Genomic DNA, 27354 nt, shown 5'->3' with positions numbered 1-27354 from the left:
ATATCAGGAGGGGCGAAATTAAGCAGGCTAGACGTGGTCGTCAGCAGCATACTAATGGTAACAGGTAAAAAAAACTTTTTCACAGATAAAATAGGTGCACACGTCGTAATAGTATTCCATGCATTGTGGTATTTTTATACTTTATAAACTTACTCGTTTTACTTCATGAAATAATTAACAGACTAACGTGTGCATTTACCTAAACGAGCTTATAAATGCAGTATATGTACATAATGTGGTATTTGAATACATATTTTAAAACAATGGCAATCAATTGAAAGTCACTATTCATGACACAATGCGCTCGTGAATTGTTTGTATATTTTCTGTCACAACTCAAAAAAATACGCAAGAATTTTTTAAGTAGTGATGGAACTTTACTACCTACGACTCGTAGACTCGTGACACCATGCCCGCAGAACATTTATCATCGCAAAATTTTTGCATAAAATACATTTCACTTCCTTGTATGTCCCTGGATATATAGAGGCTGCGCGTCGGTCATTTGACAGTGTGTTGAAAACCCCAATCAATAAATCATGGTCACTCTCCTGATCTTCACTTTCCTGCTGAATCAAGGTATTCACATATGTATTGCTCACAGTAAGATTAGTTCGCATTCTAGTTTTTTTTCATGTAACTACTAAATTATTTCACCAGGAGTGTTTGTTACTCACATGCTTTTCTTTCCACAGCATTTGTCTCGGCTCAGACTTGTGGTTTTTCTGCGACTCCACAAAACCGCATTGAGGGTGGTAATGAGGCCACTCCTCACAGCTGGCCTTGGCAGGTATGAGATCAATTCAAAATTTCAGGATTGTGACAGTATAATGAGTTTCTTAGATGTGAAGTTCTGCATTCACACCCGGGATGTAGACAAACAATAGTGTTCTTAGGCTACTTTTTTCAAACTTCAGCACGCTGATCCCTGCGTATTGGTGAAGGTGGAGAACATAGACATTCGAACATAGAAACAGTACAGTGGGTTACAATTGGCTCTTTACAGCTCTCTCCGATTATAAACAACACGGTACAATTAATTGACACATTATGGAAATTTGCCAGCCAGTTTATACTCACAGCTGAATATTGATTTGCATGATTTACGTTCTTATTTGACCTTGAGACTGTTGTATATGTGGGTGTGTGAAAATTGATGAAAAGTAATGAAAATTAAATGAAATTCGAAATTTGCATAATTAATCCAAAATTATGTTCATTCGTGTAATTATGCGTATAACTATGCTAATTAGAGACGTAATCGTATTAATTTATACGAGTGGGTGTGGTTGTGTTAATTATAGCCTTTATGATAATCAGGCCCCGCCTCGTTGACGAGGTGGGGTTATCAATCAGGATAACGCAATCAATCGTGTGCTGTTACGCTAGTGTCAATTCGGCCTCGTTGTCTAACTTCGTATTATTGATCAGCATAATACAATGATTCTCGCTTTAACACTCCCCGAGTGTTCATATTTTAGGTCCCAAGTTCATATCATTCGCTTTAGTTTAATGAGTGTGGATTGGTGTGTTTATAGTTTAGGTTCCCGAGTTCATATCTCATCGCAGGATACAGATCTTATGCAAAAATTTCAGGAAAGAATCACACGACCACTTCTGTATTAATCAATTTATTTTCTAATTAAACCTTAACTATAATATGTATGTGAACTCTAAATCTCAGAACTTCAACACGGTATCCACACGGTATCAAGACAGTCTCATCCACGACTGTACGATTTCACTTTGATAACACATGGACCCCGCATAAAGCGATTGCTGTTCGTGAGAGAGAGAGTTAGAACATGCCAATGCTATGCTACACAAAAGCTTATACATTATAATATGAACGATCATTATGCTTGAAATGGTCAGCACATTATCACAGGCGATTGATTAACCTGCAACGGTATTCATATAAAAAGACAATCAAACAGTTATTATTTCCAAAGGCATAAATGTAACAACAGATCCACCGGACAGACTATAAGATTACCGAAATGGCTTATGTGTGAGGGTGTGTGGCGGAACGTGTTATCTCACGGGAGATTAATTAATTCGTGAATAAGATTGTATGATCAGAAAATCGGTTTCGCACGATTCCTCCCCGGGAGCGTAGCTCCGTGGCGAAGGTGCCAAGGATTAATTCGTATTGATGGATCGGTTGGTAACTTATGCGATTAGAAGTACAGTCCAAAACAAAATATTAAAGAGGGAAATTACGAATATACTTATAAACGACGGACTGTTATCACACGATCGATGCTTCCACGGCCAGATGGTTCACGGACTTGAGTGTGTTTGTGTGTGATGAATTGTGTGGAGTAGTCATTGTTTGGAGTTGAGTCTTTAGGTCCAGCGAACGTCAGATTGGTCGTGTAGTGGGGCATAGCGCATCATCGTATCGTGGAGTTCTCTTCATAGGGTAATGTGAGTGTGGTTGGTCTTCTCGCGTTAACATACGTCGACGTGTCCCTTGTATGAAAGGGATACTCGCTCCCTTTAGAGCGGTCAGGGTGAGTGGGGGTTGTGCATCATACGTATCGGCGTTCCCTTCTCCACACAGCAGCCAGCCTCTGTCCACGGGAGAGAGTTGCTTGATCGCTCTCAGTGCTGCTCAGTGGACACCTCTCTCCACTGCTGGATGAGCTGCGCGATCACGCTCGTGTTGGTTCGCTGACAACAGTTTCTCTCCGCTGCTGGATGAGCTGCATCGGCACGCTCCCTCTCTCTGGGTGGAGAACTCGAACGTGCTCGTTGCTGGTTTGCTGAAAGCAGGTTTTTCTCCACTGCTGGATGACTCAAGTCGCACGTGCTCTTGCTCTGGTTTGCAGAAGCTCTTGCTTGGTGCGTCGGTTGCTCTGCAGCTGGACTCAATGTAGAATAAACTTCCAGCAATACTCTGTCTTTCAGCTCTTGGAAATCACACTAGGTGACGCCTCACTACCCTGCGAGTCTTGCCAACGTCAGTGGGTAGCGACGGGCCACTTTGGCCTCTGCTCGCCGCCCCCTGCTCTGCAGCTCGCCGGCTGGCGACCTGTTGCTCTCGTTCCCGATTTGAACTGCTCCTGAGCTGACTCACTGGTCGAACTCCCCGCGTTCCGACCCCTCCGAGTCGAACTCCCCGAGTTCCGACCCCCCTGGTCGAACTCCCCGAGTTCCGACCCCCCTGGTCGAACTCTCGAGTTGAACTCCGAGTCGAACTCCCCGAGTTCCGACCCCCTGGTCGAACTCCCCGAGTTCCGACCTCTTCCGAGTCGAACTGTCTCCCGAGAGTCGACCCCCCGGTCGAACTCTGGTGAGCCGACCCCCCCCCCCCCCCCGGTCGAACTGAGGTTTCAATGCTCAGGATCCTCTTTTTATGCCCAAAAATCCTTTCACTCGGATCCTGCCCACAAGGCGGGGTTTCTTTCTATTTTTGCTGTGTCAGGACTTGTCCGTATGTATCTGCGTCCGTGTGTGTCCGTACATGTGTCAGTGTGTGTCATTGTGTGCATCACCCACGGTATATTCCGTTGTCATACTCCTACCATAAAACCCACAAGTAAAACAATCAAATGTTATAAATTGTCTCGAAGGCGCCTCTCTGTCTGGGTGCACAACCTGGAGGGAGGGGCGATATTCCCTCCGACTTTCACCGACGCACAAAGAAATGGTTAAAAAGTTTTAAGTTAACATTTCATTTCATCAGAGTTCCACAGTTATGATTCTGTATTAATCCAAGGTCTGGGTCAGCTTCCCGTTGTGGTGTTTGACTCGTGTTTCCCCGAGCGTATACACACTCCTACTCCGCGCTGCGGGGATATAAAGACGGCCGGGATCTTCCTTTCTCTCCGACCCTGGGTTTAACATCGCCCTTTGCTTACGTTGCAGTTTTGCTGTGCGCTTGCATTTCTTTTCCTCTCTACTCTTACTTTAACCCGGCTTATTATTTGCGTATGGGTGGATTAGAGCATTCATGTTGACTTAGGAAAACCTGATTGTTAGGCTTCGGGTCAAGTCGTATAGAAATTATTAAAATATGTAAATACATTTCATATTAAATTAATAGACGGGTGATGGTTACATTGACGTAGCTTGTGGCAGGGTTCAATTAAAGTGGGTGTGAAGATCAATAACTTTAGCCTACCCTGTCATTAAATTCCGACTTTAAGTTACTTTAATAGTAATGCAGAACCAATTAGCTTTTTTGACTTAACTAGATCTAGGCTAACGCAACCTCCCAGTGACCCTGGCTTTGTGTTTACGTCAGCCCCTTGCAATCCGCTGCGCTCTGCTCTCTATCTGCTCCCTCTGACCCTGGGAGGGCTCTGAACGTCAAAATCGTGTTAGTGGGTCAACGTAAATATGACCTCCACATGCCATGCTGAGGCCTGGTTTGGTGTTTTTATTCATTATTAAAATTAAAAGAAACAATAGAAATATGTATCTATATGCATTGAAAAATTACTTGTTAATATTAAGATGGAAAGGGGGGCATATACAACAAGACAACACAACATCTTAACTCGAATCAACTCAGTCAGCCCGAGTTGACCTAATTTTTCTCAAGTTTAAAAACAACACATCTATGATGAATTCTAAGCGATATTAATAAGGACTTGTAACATGGATCACTAAAAGAACACAGGGCGATTTGTGTTCATTCGGTTCTGACCTGACCTCTGCCTCCATTAAGCATCTCCTCCCGCCATACTTTTCTTAACTTTCTTTTTCCATTTTATTTCATGCTATTCTTCTAATTTCCTGTCCATTTAGTGCTTCCTAGATCACAGCTGGAGATCAATGTAATTATTTTCACACAGTCACTTTGAGGATGTGTTCTTCTCCAAGTCGTGTGTCTCTACATTGGTACTCTTTGGTTCTATTCGGTAAAGTCACGTAGGTAAAAAACAAAACAACAAAAATCACGACGTTTCGGCCACAACACAAGCGGCCTTCATCAGGTGAAGGGATCAGGCTGTCTCGAGGACAGCGCTGGAGTGAAACACAGCCACGCTCAGACCGCGACCTTTAAGCTGTGTGCAAGGAAATAAGGTGCCTTGACAAAGGAATTAGCATAAAAATTAGCATTTGATTGGCCGACTTTGCATAGAGGTAGTGTACATGCGGGTGCACATGCCGGTTGGTGCGGGGGAGGGGGAGTTTACCTATTGATGGTGTGAAAAGGGAATTTAAGAGCTGCGAAAGTTTGGGGTACCACTATTTGAAAAATATACTGTACCATTGAAAATTTGTTTAATGTTTGGTTCGATTTAGAACATCTTTCCAATGGTTGCTTAATTTGAAACCATCTTCTCGGTTGAAATTGTGTCTGTGTTTGTAGATCTGAATTGCCTCGTGAACAAATCTCTGATAAAAACCCGTGGGTTTGCAAAGAACCTTGGTATCGGAGAAAATTATATCGTGATCACCCACAGCGTTGTAACAATGATCAGCTACGGCAGAAGAATTCGTTTTGCCGTGTTTCAAATCTGATTTGTGCTCGCGAATTCAGTCAGAGACATGTCGCTTTGTCGCCCGGATATAGCAATCACCGCAGGTACAACTCAATTTGTAAACCCCGGGGTACTGTAAGTCAGGAATAACATCCTTCACGGATGGGATCAGATCACGAATTTTGTGTACTGTATTGAACCGGACCTGGATCTTGTGTTTGTTTAGAATTTTGGAAATCTTTTTAGTAACGCCTGCTATATATGGTAGTGTGATGGTTTTGACCGGAGTATCAAGTGGTTGTTTCTGTATGGAGGGGGAAACAGCTTGGCGGATGGTACGGTCAGAGTATCCATTCCTTTTGAGGGCCAGGTGCACATGTTTTAATTCACTGGTCAGGTGGTGTTGGTCCGAAATGCAATGAGCCCTATGGTATAAAGTTTTAATGAGATAATTATTTTGAGCTGAGTGGTGGTGGGAATCAGGTTTCAAGTAGGAATCTGTGTGGGTGGGTTTCCTGTAGACAGAATACCCCAATGAGCCATCAGGTCTCCTCTCAAACAGAACATCTAAGAATGGTAGCTTGCCATCTTTCTCCACTTCCATGGTGAATTTGATAGCAGGCATTACTAAAAAGATTTCCAAAATTCTTAACAAACACTAGATCCAGGTCCGGTTCAATACAGTACACAAAATTCGTGATCTGATCCCATCCGTGAAGGATGTTATTCCTGACTTACAGTACTCCGGGGTTTACAAATTGAGTTGTACCTGCGGTGATTGCTATATCGGGGAGACAAAGCGACATGTCTCTGACCGAATTCGCGAGCACAAATCAGATTTGAAACACGGCAAAACGAATTCTTCTGCCGTAGCTGATCATTGTTACAACGCTGTGGGTGATCACGATATAATTTTCTCCGATACCAAGGTTCTTTGCAAACCCACGGGTTTTTATCAGAGATTTGTTCACGAGGCAATTCAGATCTACAAACACAGACACAATTTTAACCGAGAAGATGGTTTCAAATTAAGCAACTATTGGAAAGATGTTCTAAATCGAACCAAACATTAAACTAATTTTCAATGGTACAGTATATTTTTCAAGTAGTGGTACCCCAAACTTTTGCAGCTCTTAAATTCCCTTTTCACACCATCAATAGGTAAACTCCCCTCCCCCCCGCGCCAACCGGCATGTGCACCCGCATGTACACCACCTCCATGCTAAGTCGGCCAATCAAATGCTAATTTTTATGCTAATTCCTTTGTCAAGGCACCTTGTTTCCTCGCACACAGCTTAAAGGTCGCGGTCTGAGCGTGGCTGTGTTTCACTCCAGCGCTGTCCTCGTGACAGCCTGATCCCTTCACTTGATGAAGGCCGCTTGTGTTGTGGCCGAAACGTCGTGATTTTTGTTGTTTTGTTTTTTACCTACGTGACTTTACCGACTAGAACCAAAGAGTATGGATCCTTGCAGTCACGAAAGCTTTAAATCTAGAATCTCTACATTGGTGTTCAAAAATAAATCAGTATATTTACAGATGAGACGATACATTTTTACTATGGTTGCGGTGACATGGAAATACTATGATATATCATGATCATTGTATCATCTATTTGTAAAATATTATTCCATGATTATTGCCGATTGAAGTTTTTACAAATATTTAATATCTTGACTTCTTCGTCGTGTCACCTGTCCAACCTGCACGGTCTTTTCCCAATATTCTGCACAGGCCACCGCTTCTGGTGTTGGCATTGCCAAATCTTGAAAAGTGCATTGTGGTGCTGGAGGGCATCTCAGGAGTAGATCCATGGTTTGCTCCTCCTGACAAGCACAATGTTCGCTTATGCAGAAGCGCCATGATTTAATAAGAGAGTTGTATCTGCCGAAACCCACTCTCAGTATGTTTAGGCTCCGGCATGTGAGCTATTTGGAATTGGAACCATATGCGAGCTCCTCACTGGGGATGATTCTTCACCGATTCCATTCAGCAGTTTTGTCACTTGATTTTTCCCATTCTGTTTGCCAGAAGGAAGTTCTAGCAGATTCCGGTGATGTGGTCAGTGGCACAGTGGAGCACAAGAAGCTGTTTCTCGATGACAGACAGTGTGCTGGCTGATGGCCATGTAGCGGATGACGAACGTGTCACTCTGACTTGCCGGTCGTGGTCACCTGCTCCTCACGTCCTGATGTTAGGGGGGCGCTATGTCAGATAGCGCATATAGGTAGCGGACAGGTGGCTCTCAGGCACCCTGTTAGGATTCTGCACGTGTCATTTAGGGCAGTGTCGACATGTTTGCTGTGGGTTGAGCATCCCCAGGTACAACATGGATATTCAGCCACATAGAAACAAACTGATAAGGCGGTGGTGCATAGAGTGGACAGATGTGCACCCCACTTTGAATTTGCGAACTTTTGCAGAATACTGTTTCGTGTGTTGACCTTGGCTTTGGTATTTAAAGTGTGTTTTTTCGTAGCTGAGTATGCGATCCAGTGTTACCCCGAGGTGCACTGGGTAACTCTGGTGCACTAGGCTCTGGTCTCCCCAAGTGACATTCAGGCGTCGCTCTGCATCCCAGTTTCATAGGTGGAAGGCACAGATTTGGGTTTTACTTGGGTTGGGTTTGAGTTGATTATTTAGGTAGTATTTTGACATCTTGTCCAGTCCCCTCTCCAGGATCTTCTCTGTGTTCTCGAAATTCCTCAGTAGTGTGGTAATACAGAGGTCGTCAGCATAGACGAACCGCTGAAATTCAGCAGGAAGTGGCTGATCATTGTAGATATTGAATAAAAGCGGGGCGAGCACACTGCCTTGTGGTAAGCCATTCTTTCTGGAACCCCATCTACTTTTCTGACCATAGATGCGTCTGTTCTCTAGGAGGCTACGAATGGTCTGGCTAAGGTCTAGGTCGCCATTTATGAGGTACAGTTTGTGGCTCAAGATACGGTGTTGAACAGTGTCATATGCAGCAGACGTATCAACAAACGCTGCACCAGTGATCATCTTCTGTTGGTAACCATCTTCGATGTGCTATGTGAGGTTTTGTAGTTTGCCTGCACAGGATCGACCAGGTCTAAATATAACATGTACAGAGTACAATCATTACAGATCAGAAATAAATCACGATTACCAATTAAATGAGCACTTTACAAAATATTTTTTGGTTTAATTTATCACTTGGCAGTTATGTGGCATAAATAATTGGGCTCCTTTAATTGCTGATATATGTTGTGCAACTGACAGTACAACAATGACTGTAGATGTTTTACTTGCATATGGCAATATGTTCTTGAGCTGCATGCTAATGTCGAGGTCTGCTAGCCATGAGAGGGCTTCAAGAGGGAGTTTGTGTAGTGTTGCATGGTTACAATCGCACTTTGGCTTGTCTTTGATATTCCATTCATGGAGATGTGTCCATCGGCCTGTTGATATTATGATACAGTTAATGGTTGCACCAGTGTCTCCGAGGAGTTTCAAAGCCAAGAGGTGCCATGTTTAAGTCTCAAATAAGGTGTTTCTTCTGGATGTCCGCACCGTTCCACGCTTTGCCAGCGTTCTTCCGAATCTGGATGAGACTCTAGGATGGTGACAGCACGACCCAGAAGAGGGATCGGGACTAGAGTCGGTAGCTAGGTACATTGTTGAGGTCTTGGTTAATAGGTAGGTTGTTGTTTGAAAGAAAACATGTAAATACCCATTTACTGTAGTGTCCATATCTCCGTGGATATTTGGTGGCAGAATGTTCACCAGAAGAGCGATCCAGGAGATTGGTGTTGGTTTCAGAATTCCAGTGATGATATCAATTGTGGTAGATAATTATACAACGAGCAGTTTTGTGTATGAGCTCCCAGACGAGGCTGGAGTGCAATACTCTGCACCTGAGTAGATCAGTGACAGGGCGGCAGTTCACAGCTATTTTCCGGTGCCTGGGGTCATTCCTGAAAATTTCTGTAGCAATACGATGTTTTAATTTGTCTTTTCACAGATCTTGTTTTATACTGTATGGGGCTCAAAGGTTTGGCGTATATCCATGATAACCCCTAGATATCTTGGAGTGGGATCATAGTACACTGGGTTACCACAAAAGGATGCATCAAGGGTCGCATCTGCTGAACAATTATTCAGGTGGAGTCCGCTTTTGGTGGTTTTGGAAGGATTTGATTAGTCGCCAATAATGAAAATATGCCTGTTAGAGAATTAACAATGGTCTCGAAAGTTGTGCCCTGTGTGGCAAGGTTAAATAAAACAAAGTTTAGTTTAAAGTTTGTCATGTGTATATATGTATATAAACTTGCAAGAAAATGTACATGTCAGGTTACATATGTATTGCATCGTGGCGGTGCTAGCACAGAGCCTTGAGAAAGGCCATTGTTCATAACTCTCGTGGCTGTGTTCACCAGTGAGGCGTATCCTCAAAGTACATTTGCCGACCATCGGGTCAATTAGGTGTACAGTTGAACGGCTTCGATTTTGGCTGCCAACGGTATCATAGGCTGCAGAGGTCAATCATTGCTGTATTGATTTTCTGTTCACGATGAATGCCAGCTTCTGTTCACAACAGCTACGGTCACTTCGAAATCCGGCTTGTTCGAGAGGCAGTTATGAGTCAATAATGGGGGGAAATCAGGCAATCATGCACGTTCCATTAGCTTGGAAGTGGAGGACATGAGAGATATCGGCCTGGAGCTTGAGAGCGAGTCTTGCAGGTTTATGGGTTTCAGAATGGGGACAACTGAAATAATTCCCTTATTTCCGGATATTACCTGTCTTTTGTTTCCTCCTGATGACGATCGCTTGTGTTGTGATCGAAATGTTGTGGGTTTTTTTTATAATTGAACATATCTACGTGATTTTACCGAGAGACCCAAAGAATATGAATTCCTGCAGTCACGAAAACTTTAAGTCAATAAATTACCTGTCTTGTTTATGATGGTCCATATATTCCCAGGTTCTTTAGGAACTCAGGACAAAGGCCATCACATCCCTATGCCTTGCTAAGAATTTATGGCCCCGAGGGCCCCTTCCACTTCAGTGAGTGTACGTTCACTAGATTATTGCTTCTGGTAGTTGACTCAAAGTGATGGGGAGTTGTTTCTGGACACCCTGTTTGGTGCGATTGTCCATTGGTGTCTTTGAGCAGGATATTGTGTGGGAAGCCAACGTATTTGATTTAGGGTTTGGTAGTCTGTGCTCTGTTGGTTGAGTCACCTAGGTTCCAAAGGAGTTACCAGGCTTCATGGCTTGAGTGAGTAAAGTCCAAATCTGCAGTGAGGTATTTCCAACGTTCTCTTCAGCAGAGTTCAGGGACACTAGCAGTGCGGTGCCCTTGTTTTTTTCACCTTGTTTAATGAACTCTTTGAAGAGATGTTACATTTTTGATTGCCAACATGGCATGTATCTTTACCGATTCCCTCCCAAGAGAGAAATCTCTCGTGGCAAATGTCAGAATTTTTATGAATTTATTGAAGATTACAGGCTTTGGCTCCAGGTTTCTTCATAGCTGGGCCAGTTGGCCTCATGAACTTTCCAACGAGAATGTAGTTTTGAGGTTATGACCGGTATCGGTAGCCCAGTGTGCGTGACTGCCGGTCTGTGTTGGGTCTGCAAATGTACCTATAATTGTTCATGACGCAATTAGTGGCTGTCCATTCTTGTCTTTTGAGATGAAGCATAAGTTCTGGGTTATGCTCATTGGTTTTTTCGGTAAAGTCACGTATGTAGAAATACCATAAAATAATATTAAAATAAATCAATCATGACGTTTCGACCACAACACAAGCGATCTACATCAGGTGTAAAAAACAAATAGCGAGGGAGCATATAGGGCGACACCAACGCAACATATAGAGAGCGCCAAACTGCACGGAGGTAAATACAACAAGAAGATGAGAGACGAGAATTCAACAAACCTAAGAAAAAATTAAGTGATGCAAAACCAGTCAGGCCAACAACACAGTTAGACACTTGCCTGGCAGACCACGAATTTCAGAAGAGTGCTAAATTTCGTGTTCATCCTCTGGATTGAACATACCAGCATAGACAGAGTACAAGTCAGCAGAAATACATATACAGGGACACCAAGAGGCAAGGAGAGGAAAGGCGGACAGGAAAGCAAGGAAAAAGAAAAAGGGCTGCAGGGATGAACAGACAGAGGCCTTAAATAGAAGTAGAGGTGAGGGGGAGGGACCGGGTGGCACGGCAGCAGAGGAGGTGGGAGGGGTAGGAGAAAGCAAGGGGCGCAAAACGTTTAGGACAGAATTGTAAAGGTAACTTCCCCGTAGAAGTGTGTTAATAAAGAATTACAGCTTTCGTGACTGCATAAATTACTCATTGTTTTTTTCGGTAAAGTCACGTATGTAGATATACCATAAAATTATATTAAAATAAATCAATCACGACGTTTGGACCACAACACAAGCGATCGCTTGTGTTGCGGTCAAAACGTCGTCAGACCACGAATTCACAAATTATGGAAAATTTCTATGAACATTATCGAATTTTCGTGTTAAGGAAATTTCACACAGCACACGCCATAAGATCAATAAGCAGCACCCGGAAGGCTGCGTTATCCATCCGAAAACAGTGTCACGGTATCCCTACAATACCGTGACACTTTACCAGTCATTCAAATGCGTGTATTTTTGACAAGTTCCCTTAAAAGGTTGTTTTTCTTTTAAACTATTCAATCGTTTTAATATTTACATTAATTTGATTATTTTTGTACTGGATACCGACCTGTATTCCTTTAGGTTTCAGACCAGAAAGTTACATTTAGGTCTTGAGTAATTCAATATCCAGTTGATAAACTTTAAGACAGCAACCATTCGGTTTATGGACTTTTTTGGCATTTAGCTCAACCAATCCTATCTAAATTCAAATTAACGCTATCCAATTCACCTAGATGACGATATAAGTTGTGTTTAAGGTAATACGAAAACACGTAACAGGTGGCCCACGTGAAGACTACCATCTCCCACTCATTACTGTAGAATGCTTGTAACAGGTTTATTTTGAGTGAACTACAGTTTAAGACATTGGAAGAACCACTCAGTAATATTGATTAATACTGATAGTATAGTAAAGCTAAAAAATAATGCCAAATAGAAAAGGAAACTAATATCGCATTGTCACATGAAAAGTCATCTATAACGTCAGCCTATTAAAATAATTATGTTATGTTTGCTGGCGTTTGCAGAGTTGTGTCTGCACACCACTAATAATCATCAGCCATGTCCAATCCGCTGCTGAAGAATGTTTGATAATAAAAAAAACGATTCCATCTTTTTGCGTACATTTTATTTAGATTACTGTATTTCGTGCATGATTCGATGCCTGTATCATGAGCATAAGTATTTAAGTTAATTAATAAATCGGTGCATGCATGTTAGGTGTAATGTTGTAACGTTCAGATCTGCCCCTATTGGACATCTGTTTAAAGAGCTTCATAGCTCATCAGATTTCTCCAGTAGAAATAAAGATTCTAACGTGCATCTTTGAATGATTATAGATTTTGACTGCTCGATTGTATCTTGATGCGATAACAGGTCTCTGTGCAATACTACAATTCAACGACAAACGCATGGTACCACTCTTGTAGTGGAACCCTCATCGCCCCACAGTGGGTTCTCACAAGTGGCAGCTGTGCCAAGTAAGTTATTCATTTGCATTCAAGTTTTTAGATATTAATAATCACAAACCTGCTATTGTGTTAAGTATAAAGATGTACGTTGTAGATTTGTATTATATATAGCCATACTTTTGTTTCTAAGGATGAATGGTACTTTGTTATTTATTTAAAAATTGGAAGCCCTTAAATGGAATTAAAGCTGTTTGAGTTGCGTTGTTTATGTGAAATCCACAGGCAGACGTATTATCTACGAGTAGTGCTCGGCAAGCACAATATATACCAGCAGGAGGCTGGGGCAAGTGTTGCAGAAGTCTACTTAACTGCTTACCATTCCGGATTTAACTACACCAGCTCTGAGTAAGTATTACACATTTACTTCTGTCTATGTCTGTCCCACAAAAAATGACTGCATGATTTGGTGATAAATGATCATCGGATGACCACCCATACAATGCATTAGGAACAAGTTTTTTTTCTGGCTGGCATGCCATGCGCCGCCCACATTCGCAGAGGGGGAGGGGGCATGCGGGTGGCCAGCAGTGAGTGGGGGCGTGCAGTGGGGGGGCGGGGCCGCTCGTGGGAAGGGGTGCGCGAGGAGGGGGACACGGGTTGAGGGGGGGGGGCGACTGGGGCGCATGCGGGTAGGAGGGGGGGCCTGAGGGTTGTCACGTGCAAGAGGTAGGGGGGTGCTGGTGACGTTGGGGTTGGGGAGGAACCTGGTTCAACACAGATACTTTTATAGTTTACTTTATTATTAAAAGTTTTGCTGGTTGGGTGGCTGGAGGTACGGATGGTCACATCCAAAGGACGTGCAGGTTGCTAATTTCATGTGTCATGCGACCCATCAAAACAAATGCAGTGGCTTCAATCTTTTATGAGTAAACCCATTTTGTGTGGTTGCTATTGAAGTCACCCACATATATAGCCGGGTGAGTGACTGCTGGCAGTGGTGGTAATGGCAGTGGTGGTAATGTATACATCGATGACCATCACATGACTGTGACATTTATCGTCGACAATCTTTACTACCCGGCTTCGCCCGAGACTTGGATTCTTGTCTTGGATGAATTTAATATTCCCTTATATTTCACTGGAAAACCCTGAAAAAAATGTATGCATGCAAGAACGAAAAAATCCGAAACAAATCAATTTAAGTAAATCGGATGTTTTTCACTCAAGGAAATTAAACCTTAACCAGGCAACTCGGGAAGGGAATGACGTGACGAGCTGAAAATAGTCGCGTTCCCTTAGAAATTCCAGACAGCATAAGCTGTGCAAATTTCATTACGTCAGAGGTCAGCGTTCGAGAGTTTTTGCTACTTCACACAAACAGATGTATCTTCTGCTTTATATTTAAGAACGAGCTGAAAATAGTCGCGTTGACTTAGAAAGTCGAGACAGCGATGCGGGATACACGGCCTACGCGGAGGGTTGGGGGGGGGGTATTGCATGACGTCAGCAGGCACACTGCGTAACGCTGCCGCATGCGGGTGACATCACAGATGTGACGTCACCGCTCACTTGCCGTGCAAAATATATCCATTATTGCGCCCCCCCGCCCCCCAAAATACAAAAGTCTATTTTTATACTTTTTGCATTGTGTACAGTCTAGAAGCTACCCACATGCCAAATTTCAAGTTTGTTGCATGTCGGGAAGTATGCTAAACATTTCGAACAGACACACATTCACAAACTTCCCTTTTATATATATAGATGTGCCGTCACTTGTGGTATACTTGAGGGGGTGTACCTTTAAGCCTTGCCTAAGCAAGGTGGCAAGGATATTAGGGTGGTAGATGGCATCAGCAAGGGTGTAACCATTTATTTGGTAGTTTGCCATCTACATCCTGTCCTCAATGTGCGTCTCCTACAAGGCAAAAATGTGAATGTTGTTTCCCCTTTGGTTTCTGGCCAGGAAGTCACATTTAGGTCTTGATAGTTATTAAATTTATTCTATTTAACGAATGTGTGGGGGCACGATGTCCACCCCCTCCACTCTCCCCTCCTCCTCTTCGGCCGCCTCTCGCCGGGCCCCCGCCGATCGAGTGATCGGCCCACCCAAGCCAATGCCCTCTCTGAGGGACATACCTGAACGGCTGGCTTTGCCACCACCGAGATTAGACTATGGGGCATGCCTCACCGTTCACGCTATTTATACTGTGTAAACGCGCTGCGTAAAGCGTGCTGTGTAAACAAACATGCGAGCGCAAGCACACGCAAACGACGGCGGCCGTATGTGCTGCAGTACACGCGCCTCATGCGCACGCTCAAATCACACCACCCCCACGCTGCAGCCCTGCACTCACTCTCACGCTGAGCACACCGTCTCTCCACGCAGACAAGCCACTCACAGATCACAGATGCTACGGCGAGGTTTTGCCCACACACACAGAAATCACACTGCACCAATATCCTGTACTAGAGTTTATTAATGGCGCCAATACGCATTTCGCGAGGAGAGCCTAGCGTAACTCTGCCTATAAACTCAGCTACTCAAACGTCCTACCACGTACCTTGAAACTGGACTCGCGGCGTCCCACGGACGCTGAGAGAGTCAGAGGGAGAAGGACGAGAGAAGACTTGCCCAATCACTGTCTCGCAGCAGCACTCGCTGGCATCACACGGATGCTGTGAGCGGCTTGAAGAGGCAGGACGGCAGGCAGGGAGTGGGTCGTGATGGCCCGGAGGTTGTAGACAACTGCTCCAATCGTCCCGAGGCTCCCACCTTTATACTCTCGCTGCCGCTCCGCCCACCCATTGTTCTCCTGAGCCCAGTAGTTCACGTCTTAGGGTCTGCTCTTCATGCCTAATATTCCACCCTCCGTCCTCCCCTCAATGTTGTGTGTAACTCATTGCGGTTGGCCCAGGGAATCTTTTCTTTTTGCACCAATACAATTTTAAGCCAATTTAGGGGCACCGCAATGTCACCTGTTCTGTGGGGGTCGGCCAATCTCCTGGCACCGGGTAACCATGGGACTCTCCCGCTAGGGGCCCTTCGGAATAAAACCCGATGTGCCAGGCAACCCCCCACCAGGACACTACGTGGGTGCGCTGCGTGCGGGTTTTGTGTTTAGTGCGGGGGCCGGGAGGTAGTCGCGGCGCTTGCGGAGTTGTTCCGCGGTCGTGGCACCACATAGCCACCTGAGGTGTTCGTCCCCATCCCGGGTTGACTAGAGCACCTCGCCTAGGCCGCTTCAACCAGGTAGCACCGCGGAGTCCATGGGATTCGCCCGGCCCTCGTTGCCGGTTTCGTGGGTGGTGGCTCCGCTGTCCGAGGCTCATGCGGTGGTCTCCGTCTCCATTCCAGAGGCTCCTCCCGTTTTCCGGCGTCCGCTGGCTGGGGAATGAACTTTAGGGGCGGAGGTGTTTAAGTGCCGCCGCGCCCGCCGCCTCCTTGCCAGGCCGGGGCCCGCTGGGAACTGGGGCCCAGTGGGGCCCATGTACGGCGCGAAGCCGTCGGGTACGGGGGGTGTGGGGATTTCGGGGTTTCAGGGCACCCGAGGAGTGGGTGTCTCCCCCGCCGGGGCCGCCCTCCACGGTTTCAGTTGGAGGACATTGACTACCGTCTCTCGGCCCCTCTCCCCGCCCTGGATCAGTAGCATCCAGAGGGAGATCTGCCGCACCACGGTCCAGGGCCCGTGCCAGTAGGTGATCAGCTTCCCCACCTGTCCAGCCTCTATGCGTGGGGTATGCAGCCATACCTTAGAGCCCACCGAGTAGAAGGGGTGCTCCACACTGGGATGGGTGCCCTGCTCTTGCCGCTGGTGTGCGGCCACCCCTGTTGGTAGGCCCAGCCATGGGCCCCTCTCTGGGTCCCCATCAGGTGCTCCATGGGCTGGCTCCGGTTGTGGTGGGGGAACGCCGAACAACAGATTTGCCGGTAGGCGCGACTCACGACTAAACATCATTAGGATGGGGGTCTGCCCCGTGGAGGTGTGCACCGTGGTGGTGTAGGCGAACAGAGTCTAGGGGTGGTGTTCATCCCAGTCCTGCTGATTGGTGGCCGCCATGCGTTTGAGCTTCCCTCCTAAGGTCTGGTTCATGCGCTCCACCATACCATTTGCCTGGGGGTGGTATGTCGTGGTTCGGTCCTTCTGGATCCCGAACTCCCGATACAGCGCCTGAAAGAGCTCTGCCTCGAACTCACTACCCTGGTGTGTAATGACTCGTTCGGGGATCCCATGTTTAAGCACGTAATGCTCCAAAAAGGCCCAGGCGACCACAAGGGCCGTCTTGTCGGGGATGGCTACTGCTACTGGATAGCGTGTGAAATACTCTACCGCTACGAGAATGTACTGGTTGCCTCGGTGCGATCGCAGGAATGGCCCCTGTAGGTAGACCCCAACTAGCTGGTTTGCCCGGCTGATGCGGAACGGCTTCAGGGGCACCTGATACTGCGCCGGTTTCTGCCCACATTGTTGACAAGCGCGGCAGCCCTGTACCCAGGCGGCCACGTCTTGCGCTAGTTTGGGTCAGAGATACTGGTGACGCAGGGTCTCCCGAGTGCGCCGTTCCCCATCATGGCCCCCGAGCGGGTGGTCGTGCACCAGCAGTAGCAGCTAGGGCCGCACCTGGGCGGGAACACAGATGCACCCCGGCTGCCCGGCTTCGGTTAGTTCCCGCACCACCTCATCCCTTACACACAACCGGGCGTACAAACCACTCCTGGGTCCCTGTAGGGCGACCTCTTCTTCCTGTAAGGCCGCCTCCACTGCCGCCAGGTCCAGGTCCCACTGCTGGGCCTGTCTCAGCTGCTCGTCATCCAGGCCCGGGAACGCACAACGGGCGTCCTCTCGGATCCAACCAGGCGGGGCTGAGCGGCCCGTCGGGCCCCTGGGGACGGGCTCTGTGGCCCTTGGGCGGCCCACCGGGCCCCCGGCTCCGTCCACAGGGACCTCTGTGGCAGACACGGCACTCTCTCCCAATGGAGGGGGGTTAGTCTCAGGGCGTTCAGGGGGGCCGTCGCCTGTCCGCAGCGTCCCCCCGTGAAGCACGGGCAGGCCTCCTCAGTCCGTGTCTCGGAGCGCACCACGGGTCGCCTTGACAATGCGTCCGCGTTTGTGTGCATCCGTCCAGTCCTGTACTCGATCTGCAGGTTATACTCCTGCAGTTGCATCAGGCACCGGGCCATCTGCCCCCGCGGTTCCTTGAATATGAGGAGGAACTGCAGAGCATAATGATCAGTGCGCACGCGACATTTCCTGCCGTACAAATACGTCCGAAACTGCTTACACACGAAAATCACGTCATACAGTTCATGACAGGTCACGCAATAATTCAGTTTGGCCCCCTCTCAGAGTCGGGCTGGTATTACGATGACTCGCTCCATCCCATCCTTTACCTGGGACAACACAGCGCCCAACCCACTGCTGCAGGCATCGGTGTCCAAAATAAAATCTGTGGAAAAGTCAGGGAAAGCCAGGGTGGGGGTATGGGTGAGGTGGTCCTTGAGGGTGGTGAAGGCCGTCTGGTAGGCCTCCATCCACTGATAGGAGTTCTTAGGGGAAATTAGTTGGGTGAGGGGGCCTGCAATCTCGCTGAATCCTTTCACAAATCGATGATAATAAGTGGCTAGCCCCAAGAATGACCTGATCTCCGTCAGGTTCCTCGGCTGTGGCCATTCCACTACGGCGCGTACATTTCCCGGGTTGGTGCGCACCCCTGCCTCACTAATGTGGGGTCTGAGGTACCCAACTTCGCGCTGCGCAATATAACACTTACGCAGCTTGAGCTTGAGATGAGCTGCTCACAGTCGTTGGAACACCTCCCGTAACTTGGACCAGTACTCAGACAGGGACCTACTGAGCACTATCACGTCATCCAGGTAAATTAGGCACTGATTCCCAACGCAAGCCCTGCATCACCAACTCCATCAACTGCTGGAACGTCGCAGGCGCGTTCGTGAGTCCGAACGGAAGCACTCGGAACTCGAACAGTCCCATCGGGGTGGTAAATGCGGTCTTTGGCTGATCCTCCTTCGCCATCTCCACCTGCCAGTACCCGGACGCTAGATCGAGGGGGGAAAAATGCCGAGCGCCTGCCAGGCTGTCAAAGGTGTCATCGATGCGGGGGATGGGGAAGGCGTCGCCGAGTGTAACTGCGTTCAACGTTCGATAATCAACGCCAAACCGGGTTGACCCATCCTTTTTTGTCACCAGTACAACTGGGGCAGATCAGGGGCTCGCTGAGGGTTGGATTATGTTATTGCGGAGCATATCCGCAACCACCTCTTTAATCTGGGCCCGTTCGGGTGTGCCCACTTGGTATGCGGGGAGTTTAATGGGTCGGGCTGCACCTGTGTCAATTTGGTGCTTAACGAGGTCTGTCCGGCCCATATCCGAATCGTGCTCACTAAACACGTCGGCGTACTCCCGCAGTAACCCTCGCAGCTGATCAGCCTCCCCCTTGGGTAGATCTGCCCAGGGTACCTGTAGCGCATCAAGCAGGGGGACGACCACTGCTCTGGGAGTCGGTCCGTCTCACCAGGCCAGGCCCTGGTTATCCTCGGGCGGCAGGGGTCCTCAGCCCAGAGGGCAAACACTGAGCTGTTAGAGTGGCGTGCATGCAGGGAATACACTGTGGCTGCCGTGGTGCGCTGACGCAGCGTTGCTGGGGTACTGTGGGGGGTAAATACCTGCATAAACAGTCGGCCCCCGTACGCGTTTCCTGCTAGCGTGGCTGACCCCACAACCTTGTACCATGCCGCCAACTCCGGGTGAGGAGTCAGCATTACCTCACCCAATGGTCGGTGTGCGGGATCGGTGGAGGGTGTTGCCACCGGCACCAGCATCTCCGCAAGAGGCCCGATGGTGACGGCCATCACCAGGGTAGCGGCCACGGGTGTGAAGCAGAGGCGATCCGGCTCTTGCTCCAGAAACGGAATCCGTTCCCCGCTGCCTTCCACGGTGGTACGTCGCTGGCGAGGCTGTACATTGAGCGCCAACATAGAATTATTGGTCACACACCTGGTGTCCGAGACGGACCACCAGGGTGACCCTCCCCAGCAGTCCCATCCCAGCTCCACTCGCAGTGTGCAGCACACGATCCGGGGCCTGTAGGTGGCCCACGTCAACCCACGCGCCGAGCGCTAATCAACAGAAACGGCGGTTGGTATGAATATCCCCCCCCCCCCCCCCCCGTGGAACACGCACGCGAGCGCAGGCACACGCAAACGAAGGCGGCCGTATGGTGCTGCAATAGACGCGCCTCACGCGCACGCTCAAATCACTCACACTACCCCCACGCTGCAGCCCTGTGCTCGCGCTCATGCCGGGCACATCGTCTCTCTACGCAGATGTGCCACACACAGATCACAGATGCTACGCCTAGGTTCTGCCCACACACACAGAAATCACACTACACCAATATTCTGTACCAGAGTTTATTAATGGCACCAATATGCATTACCCGGAGGAGGAATATTTCACGAGGAGAGCCGAGCATAACTCTGCCTATGAATCCAGCTACTCAAACGTCCTACCACGTACCTTGAAACTGGACTCGCGGCGTCCCACGGACGCTGAGAGAGTCAGAGGGAGAAGGACGAGAGAAAACTTGCCCAATCACTGTCTCGCAGCAGCACTCGCTGGCATCACACGGATGCTGTGAGCGGCTTGAAGAGGCAGGACGGCAGGCAGGGAGTGGGTCGTGATGGCCCGGAGGTTGTAGACAACAGCTCCAATCCTCCCGGGGCTCCCACCTTTATACTCTCGCTGCCGCTCCGCCCACCCATTGTTCTCCTGTACCCAGTAGTTCGCGTCTTAGGGTCTGCTCTTTATGCCTAATATTCCACCCTCCGTCCTCCCCCAAATGTTGTGTGTAACTCATTGCAGTTGGCCCAGGGAACCTTTTCCTTTTGCACCAATACAATTTTAAGCCAATTTAGGGGCACCACAATGTAACTTGTCCTGTGGGGGTCGGCCAATCTCCTGGCACCGGGAAACCGTGGAACTCTCCCCCTAGGGGCCCTTCGGATTAAAACCCGATGTGCCAGGACAATACGTGGGTGCGCTATGTGCGGGTGTGCGTTTAGTGCAGGGGCCGGGAGGTAGTCGCGGCGCTTGCGGAGTTGCTCCGCGGTTGTGGCACCACAAATGCAAAGTCATTAAGCTAAGCGGTTGCTTTCTAGTCCTGCTGATTTAAGGGTGAGTAGACCTCCACTGAGTATATGGATTGGGCAAATGTGGTTTTCTTGCAGGCAGGTGTTGGGCAGCAAGGACTTAAATGAGACTGTGCTTGGCTGCTGATATGCCTTCGACATTAAGTTGGAGGATTCGTAGGGCTGGTCTGACTGAAATGTGATCTTGGTGCTGTGTGTTCTCGGCTTTGGGACTTTGACTATAATTCTTTGAGGCTCTTCTCACGAAGCTTCTTTTCGAATTTAGTCTGCTTGTAGGATCATTCATTTTCCCAGGCAGACTCGGATACTGACGGGGCGTGACGTGAACGTTGATCCATTGTTCACCAGTTATTCGTTATTAACTGTTTTATTGGTACACTCAACCGGTTGTTCACCTTTTCAAGGGTCATTATTGGAAGGTAGCTCTGCTGATATCTGGATTTAAATTAATGACATCAAATTCACCTAGATGACGGTATTAATTATGTTTAAGGTGACACGAAAACCCGACGCTACCATTTCCCACCCTACATTTTTGATAATAAACAAAATCGAGTGTGTAGGTTTAACAAATAATACATTATTTGTTTTTTTAGGAGCCAATCCACTATATTGTGTACACGTTTTATATCTTGATTCTTATCTCAGATTTTCTCATTCTCAATATGAACCCTTTAATTGTGTATAGAAAAGACGTTGGATTGATTAAGCTGACAGCACCGGTGCCGCAGGACACTGGAATACGGATTGCCTGCCTTCCCAGTGACAACGAGCAACTGTCATCGACAACCACATGCTACACCATCGGCTGGGGCTCCAGAATAAGTAGGTCGCAACAACAAGGATGGCCACACATACATTAGGTAGTCACAAAACAAATATGGAATACAGGATTATAATGTGCAATGAGTAACATATATAATCAATGTAGTAATCGTCATGATAATCTTGATTTGAAGCTTTCGTGACTGCAGGAATCCATACTCTTTGGTTCTTTCGGTAAAGTCACGTAGGTAGAAATAAAATAAATTAAAATGAAATCAATCATGACGTTTCGATCGCAACACAAGAATCCTTCATCAGGTGGAACAACCCACTCACTCATCCTAATCTGGGCGGGGGTAACAACCATCACCCGCCCGGCGACTCGTGAGGGTTGAGGTCCATCCCTGGCTTGAGCGGCAGTGGCGAGATGTCTTCACCTTGGTCCCCAGCAACACAAACTCCTCTACGCTCTCACGGCCGTATTTATGTCCCCTCTCCAATTAACCAACTCCACCCTGGTGTCTCTTTAGGGCCAGACCGGCTGGCGCCTGTCTGACCATCAATCACCCCTTATCGCTCGTTTCCCTGGCAACACCTCTGGTGTCAGCGTGCAACCCCGGACCGACCTTGTTTGCACCAGCTTCCCCCCCTAATGAGGTGGTTGTTCGCCCGTGCAGCCTCATGTTGCATACACGCACGTGTTTGTCCCTCGGACTACAGTGTGTGCCGCGTATTTAAGCACGCTACACAATAAACTGCGGTTGGCAAATCCGCGGTTGGCGAGGGATTTCTCTATTACTTTGTAGAAATTATTGTCATAACACTGTCCAAAAACTGGCCTCGTTAACATTACTATCATCTTTCCACGGTTAATTACATTAGTAGTATCAGGATGGAGGGCAAACTATCAAGAGAGGCACTGAAGTGGACACCCAAAAGTGGGTGACCAAGGTGTGGTCTCTGGAGGTCAACTGGTAACTGTACAACAGTTGCAGGATCTGACAACATAACCAAGGACCAGGCGTTGAGGGGTCACCTGCATTAATCTGTTTTGTTGACCTTTGTGGACACTGCTGCAGATTTCCGAAACCCTGCAGCTGTGTGCACCTTTGAAGACATTCGTAACTTTGCACAATGCTGTTATGAGATTTCACCACATCATGTTAGAATTCCCTTGCGCCTCCCTTAACTTAGAATGCGTTACCGTGTTTGGTGCAGCTTCTCGTGGAATGCTGCCTTTTTAAAAAAGGAAAACGTCTTGCGACTCGACCACAAACTGTACAATATATTTATGAATGCGATATTGTAAAACTGAGTTTTATTTGTCATTTTCTCTATATATTTCAGTCAATGGTTTATTTAGCAGCACGCTCCAGCAAGCCACCCTACCAGTGATTGACGACAACAAATGCAAAACAGATGCATTTTGGGGTTCTAAATTACCTGCAAACACAACATGTGCTGGTGATGGATCAAGCGGTGCATGCGATGTAAGAACATTTCTTGTTTGAGTCACAATTTGTAAACAATTTACTGATTTGTTGTGAAAGTGTTTTAGAAATAATGTGCCCAAGTTGTACAGTGCATGGATTACTTTGCTCAAAGTGCATCAAAAGTTTTCACACAGTACAGTATTTGACATTCTGACAGATGTAAGACTTTTGTCTACTCATAACTTCAGCTGTGGTTCAGGATAATGGTTTAACAATGACTTTTCCGTTCGTTCAAAGGGTGATTGGGGTGGACCGCTACTATGTCGGAAGAGTGACAATTCATGGGCTGTGCATGGCGTTGTTACATTTATATCAGCAGTGAATTGTAAAAAATTATCTAAGCCTCCAGTCTTCTCTCGTATATCTGCTTACATTCCCTGGATTCAAAACGTAAGCTGCACATTCACACTGCTGTTACGCACAAGCTCGTATACTACGTTCATCGGTTACACATATTTTAAAACAGCATTTGTACACTCAGCAAATTCATATATTTAATCGAATATCTCTTATCATTTGTTGAACAAGGTGGCATACATTTATGATGCAGTACTTTCGATGTGTGGCTGGTGGCTCATACAGACTTAATCCAGAACTAAAACTGGGTGCTGTGAGGTGAACATAAGATGGCAGTACAGCAAATAGATGCATGTGTAGAGGATGTCTCGTACAACCTCACATTCGCACCACACAAACAGCACGCATGCCTTCCGCACTCAACATCACACACGCCGCACATGTCAATCACGCAAACGGGGGATACACCAAGTAAGGATCGGAGGTCAGGGGTCACTGACGTCACGCACACACAGCTCACTCGGGCAAGGAATAGAGATCGGGGGTGTTAGCACTGACGTGAACGACACGCAATCAGATTGGTGAGTGGATGACACTCTGATCGAATTGGTGAAGAGAAACGGATTGTTAAAGAGCGGGAAATTGTAGAAGGGTGACTGGCGAAGAAGGGCAGAGTGGAGGTTTAAAATAGACTGTGAAACGAGGAAACGGGGTTGGTTTGAACGAGTATTGCTGTGGTGTACGAGCGGTGACAACGAAATGAAGAAGTTGAAATACACCAACCAAAGTCTCCTCTTCACACGTCCCTCTGTATAATTTATCAAGAAGCTCCTCAAGCTAGGGTTCCCACTTGTTCAAGTTTGATCTGGGTTTCACACAGGCAGTTCAGCAATTGACATTTTTGTTCGGGTGGCAGGAAATGGTTAATATCTAGAATGGTTAGTATTGTTTAAATTATATTACACTGATAATAGGTTTTTCCCCTTTTTTTCAGGCAACAAAACAGGTGTTAAGATGTTAAAACACCAAACTGAAACCTTTTACAAGGAATCATGTCTGCATTAACCACAATGCTTGTGGTCAGAATGCAAACAAAAATCAGTTTCAAGGACAAAGCATATATTATCAGAGTATACTCTTTGGTTCTTTCGGTAAAGTCACGTAGGTATAAAATAAAGTAAATTAAATCACGACGTTTCGGGTGCAACACAAGTGTCCGTCATCCGGTGGGACAATCACAGCAGGAAACAATTGCTGAAGTGGGCAAAAGGGCTGCTGTAACAAAAGGTTATATAGGTTAGAGAAGGGGGAGGAGCCAGGGAGGAGAGATAGAGAGGGGGTGTTGGGTAGGGGGAGTGGAGCGCTGCCAAGTGAAGCGCTGCTAGAAGGGATTAAAGGGTGAGCACGGCAAAATGCCGGGGGGGGGGGGGGGGAGAGTGAGCGGGGCTGAGAGTGGGAGGCTGAAGAAGACTGGAGATGCGGATATGAAGGCAACACCATAAAGCAGTTAAGGTTTTACCTTGTTAATAACATCCTTCCAATGATTGCTCAATTTGTATCCATCTTCTCGGTTGAAGTTATGTTTATATGTCTGGATGGCTTCATGAACAAACCTGTGATAGTAGCCCGAAGGTTTGCAGAGTACCTTGGTTTCGGAAAAAAACATGAGAGCCCACAGCATTATAGCAATGGTCAGCCACGGCGGAGGTATTAGTTCTGCCGTGTTTCATATCTGACTTGTGCTCGCGAACACGGTCTGAGATATGTTGTTTCGTTTCCCCAATGTAACACCCACCACAGGTGCAACTTAGTTTGTCGACTCCAGGATATTGCATGTCAGGAATGACATACTTCACAGATGGGATTAGATCACGGATTTTGTGTACTGTACTGAATCGGACCTGGATCTTGTGTTTGTTTAAGATTTTGGAAATCTTTTTGGTAACGCCTGCTATGCATGGTAACGTGATGGTTTTGCCCACTTCAGCAATTGTTTCTTGCTGTGGTTGTCCCACCTGATGATGGACGCTTGTGTTGCGCCCGAAACGTCGTGATTTAATTTATTTTATACCTACGTGACTTTACCGAAAGAACCAAAGAGTATGGATCCCTGCAGTCACGAAAACTTAAAATCTAGTTGATCAGAGTATGTTTTTTTTGCATTCTGACCACAAGCACTGTGGTTAATGCAGACATGATTCCTTGTAAAAGGTTTCTGTTTGGTGTTTTAACATCTTAACACCTGTGTTATTGCCAAAAAAAGGGTAAAAACCTATTATCACATTTTGGTACTGGCAAAGGAGGTCCCAGATGCGCACCCCAAGCTCTCATTACTCTGATAGTGCAATGTTTTTGTGCTGTACGCCTTTTGGCGTCCTCTGATCTACCACCGTTTGAGACGAGGCTCAAAAGAAAGCTGTCTCTGGTGTGGCTCAATCAGTTTAAAAAACAATGCATATATTATCAGAGTATGTTTTTTGTTTGAATTCTGACCACAAACATTGTGGTTAATGCAGACATGATGCCTTGTATAAGGTTTCTGTTTGGTGTTTAACATCTTAATACCTGTTTTTAGAAATGGCCATTACTGTCTTGTAATATTGGTTGTCAGTAATATTTCAAAATATAATATTGTATTTTATGTGAATTTCCAATGTGCAGGTGATGGCCCGTTATTAAACTCGGAAGGACATTCTTGTGGGCGATGAACTGTACCATCAAGATTGTCATCGCCGTCTTAACACATACTGGTTCATTGATATTTACATCATAATGGTTCCTGAAATATTAACACAAGCTTGTTTAATCTAATCTGAATCAACCTTTTTTGAAGAGTATTTTGATCAAGGCAACAGAAAGCTGGTAGCAATGTATATTCTTGTTTAAAACGCTCTGAACGTTATGTAACCACATTATGGCGAATTAACCGTGAAAGAATTGTGCATGCTACATCTAACATGTGAAAACGACATATTTTATGTGGACAGAACACGAATTTATACATTGGCGGTGTTGTTAACCACAAACTGATTATTTTATCATGTAAGTACGACTAACAAAATTTGGTGGGGCGAAATGAAGTAGGCTGGACATGATGTCAGAAATATAATCATAGCAATAGGTAAAACATCATTTTTTACAGTTAAAATAGTTGCACACTGCTATATACATCGATTTGTATTGCATTAATTGTATCCCATAGGTTTTAAACGCTTCATGGATTTACTCATTTTGCTTCATGAAATAATTTACAAACCAGTGCATGTACCTAAAATAGCTTATATATGCAGTTTCTGAATGTAGTATTTGAATGAAAATTTCTAAACAATGGGTGTTGTGTGGTGTATTGTAGACGAAGATACCTGTACCAAAGAGTTCCTCTGACTCGTATGAATTGTAATTGGTCCTCTCTGCACACATTAAAAGTCTTGGTAGAATAATAAACGACTTCCACGACGATCTTGACTGGCGTCTTTTATTGATATAATTCTTGCACAGCTCACTCCCGCTCTCCCCGTATGTTTCCCTGCTCTCTCTTTGGCCGGGGACGAGCCGTTCTCTCTGTTCGCCTCTCTCCCGCTCCCCGATCTTGCCGCTGGCTGGCGCCGTGCCTG

At 46.6% G+C, this 27354-nt stretch overlaps 1 protein-coding gene across 2 annotated transcripts; it reads left to right on the top strand.

Annotated features, from left to right (window-relative positions):
- The first annotated feature begins 274 nt into the window (after nucleotides 1–274).
- LOC116951376 (chymotrypsin-like elastase family member 2A) lies at nucleotides 275–27197 on the top strand. 2 transcript variants are annotated; one of them, XM_076073768.1, is made up of 8 exons: nucleotides 275–579; nucleotides 696–790; nucleotides 12984–13087; nucleotides 13301–13423; nucleotides 21874–22010; nucleotides 23298–23440; nucleotides 23681–23833; nucleotides 26402–27197. In XM_076073768.1, the coding sequence occupies exons 1-8, from the start codon at nucleotides 540–542 to the stop codon at nucleotides 26417–26419; spliced, it is 813 nt and encodes a 270-aa protein (XP_075929883.1). In that variant the 5' UTR covers nucleotides 275–539; the 3' UTR covers nucleotides 26420–27197. The 2 variants fall into 2 exon arrangements, with proteins under 2 accessions (XP_075929883.1, XP_075929885.1); XM_076073770.1 differs by lacking the exons at nucleotides 23298–23440; nucleotides 23681–23833 and having other exon boundaries at nucleotides 278–579.
- Nucleotides 27198–27354: the final 157 nt, after the last annotated feature.

This window comes from Petromyzon marinus, chromosome 43, assembly GCF_048934315.1.
Source record: "Petromyzon marinus isolate PM22_M1 ecotype Great Lakes invasive population chromosome 43, UKy_Petmar_22M1.pri1.0, whole genome shotgun sequence".
Taxonomy (NCBI): Eukaryota; Metazoa; Chordata; class Hyperoartia; order Petromyzontiformes; family Petromyzontidae; genus Petromyzon; species Petromyzon marinus.
Note: the sequence above shows the minus strand (reverse complement) of the source record. Positions and strands in the feature narration are given on the sequence as shown.

Coding starts and splice junctions, on each gene's coding strand:
- LOC116951376 (XM_076073768.1), top strand. CDS start 540: ATGGTCACTCTCCTGATCTTCACTTTCCTGCTGAATCAAG. Junction 580..695: donor CACTTTCCTGCTGAATCAAG/GTATTCACATAT, acceptor TTCTTTCCACAG/CATTTGTCTCGGCTCAGACT. Junction 22,011..23,297: donor CGGCTGGGGCTCCAGAATAA/GTAGGTCGCAAC, acceptor TATATATTTCAG/TCAATGGTTTATTTAGCAGC.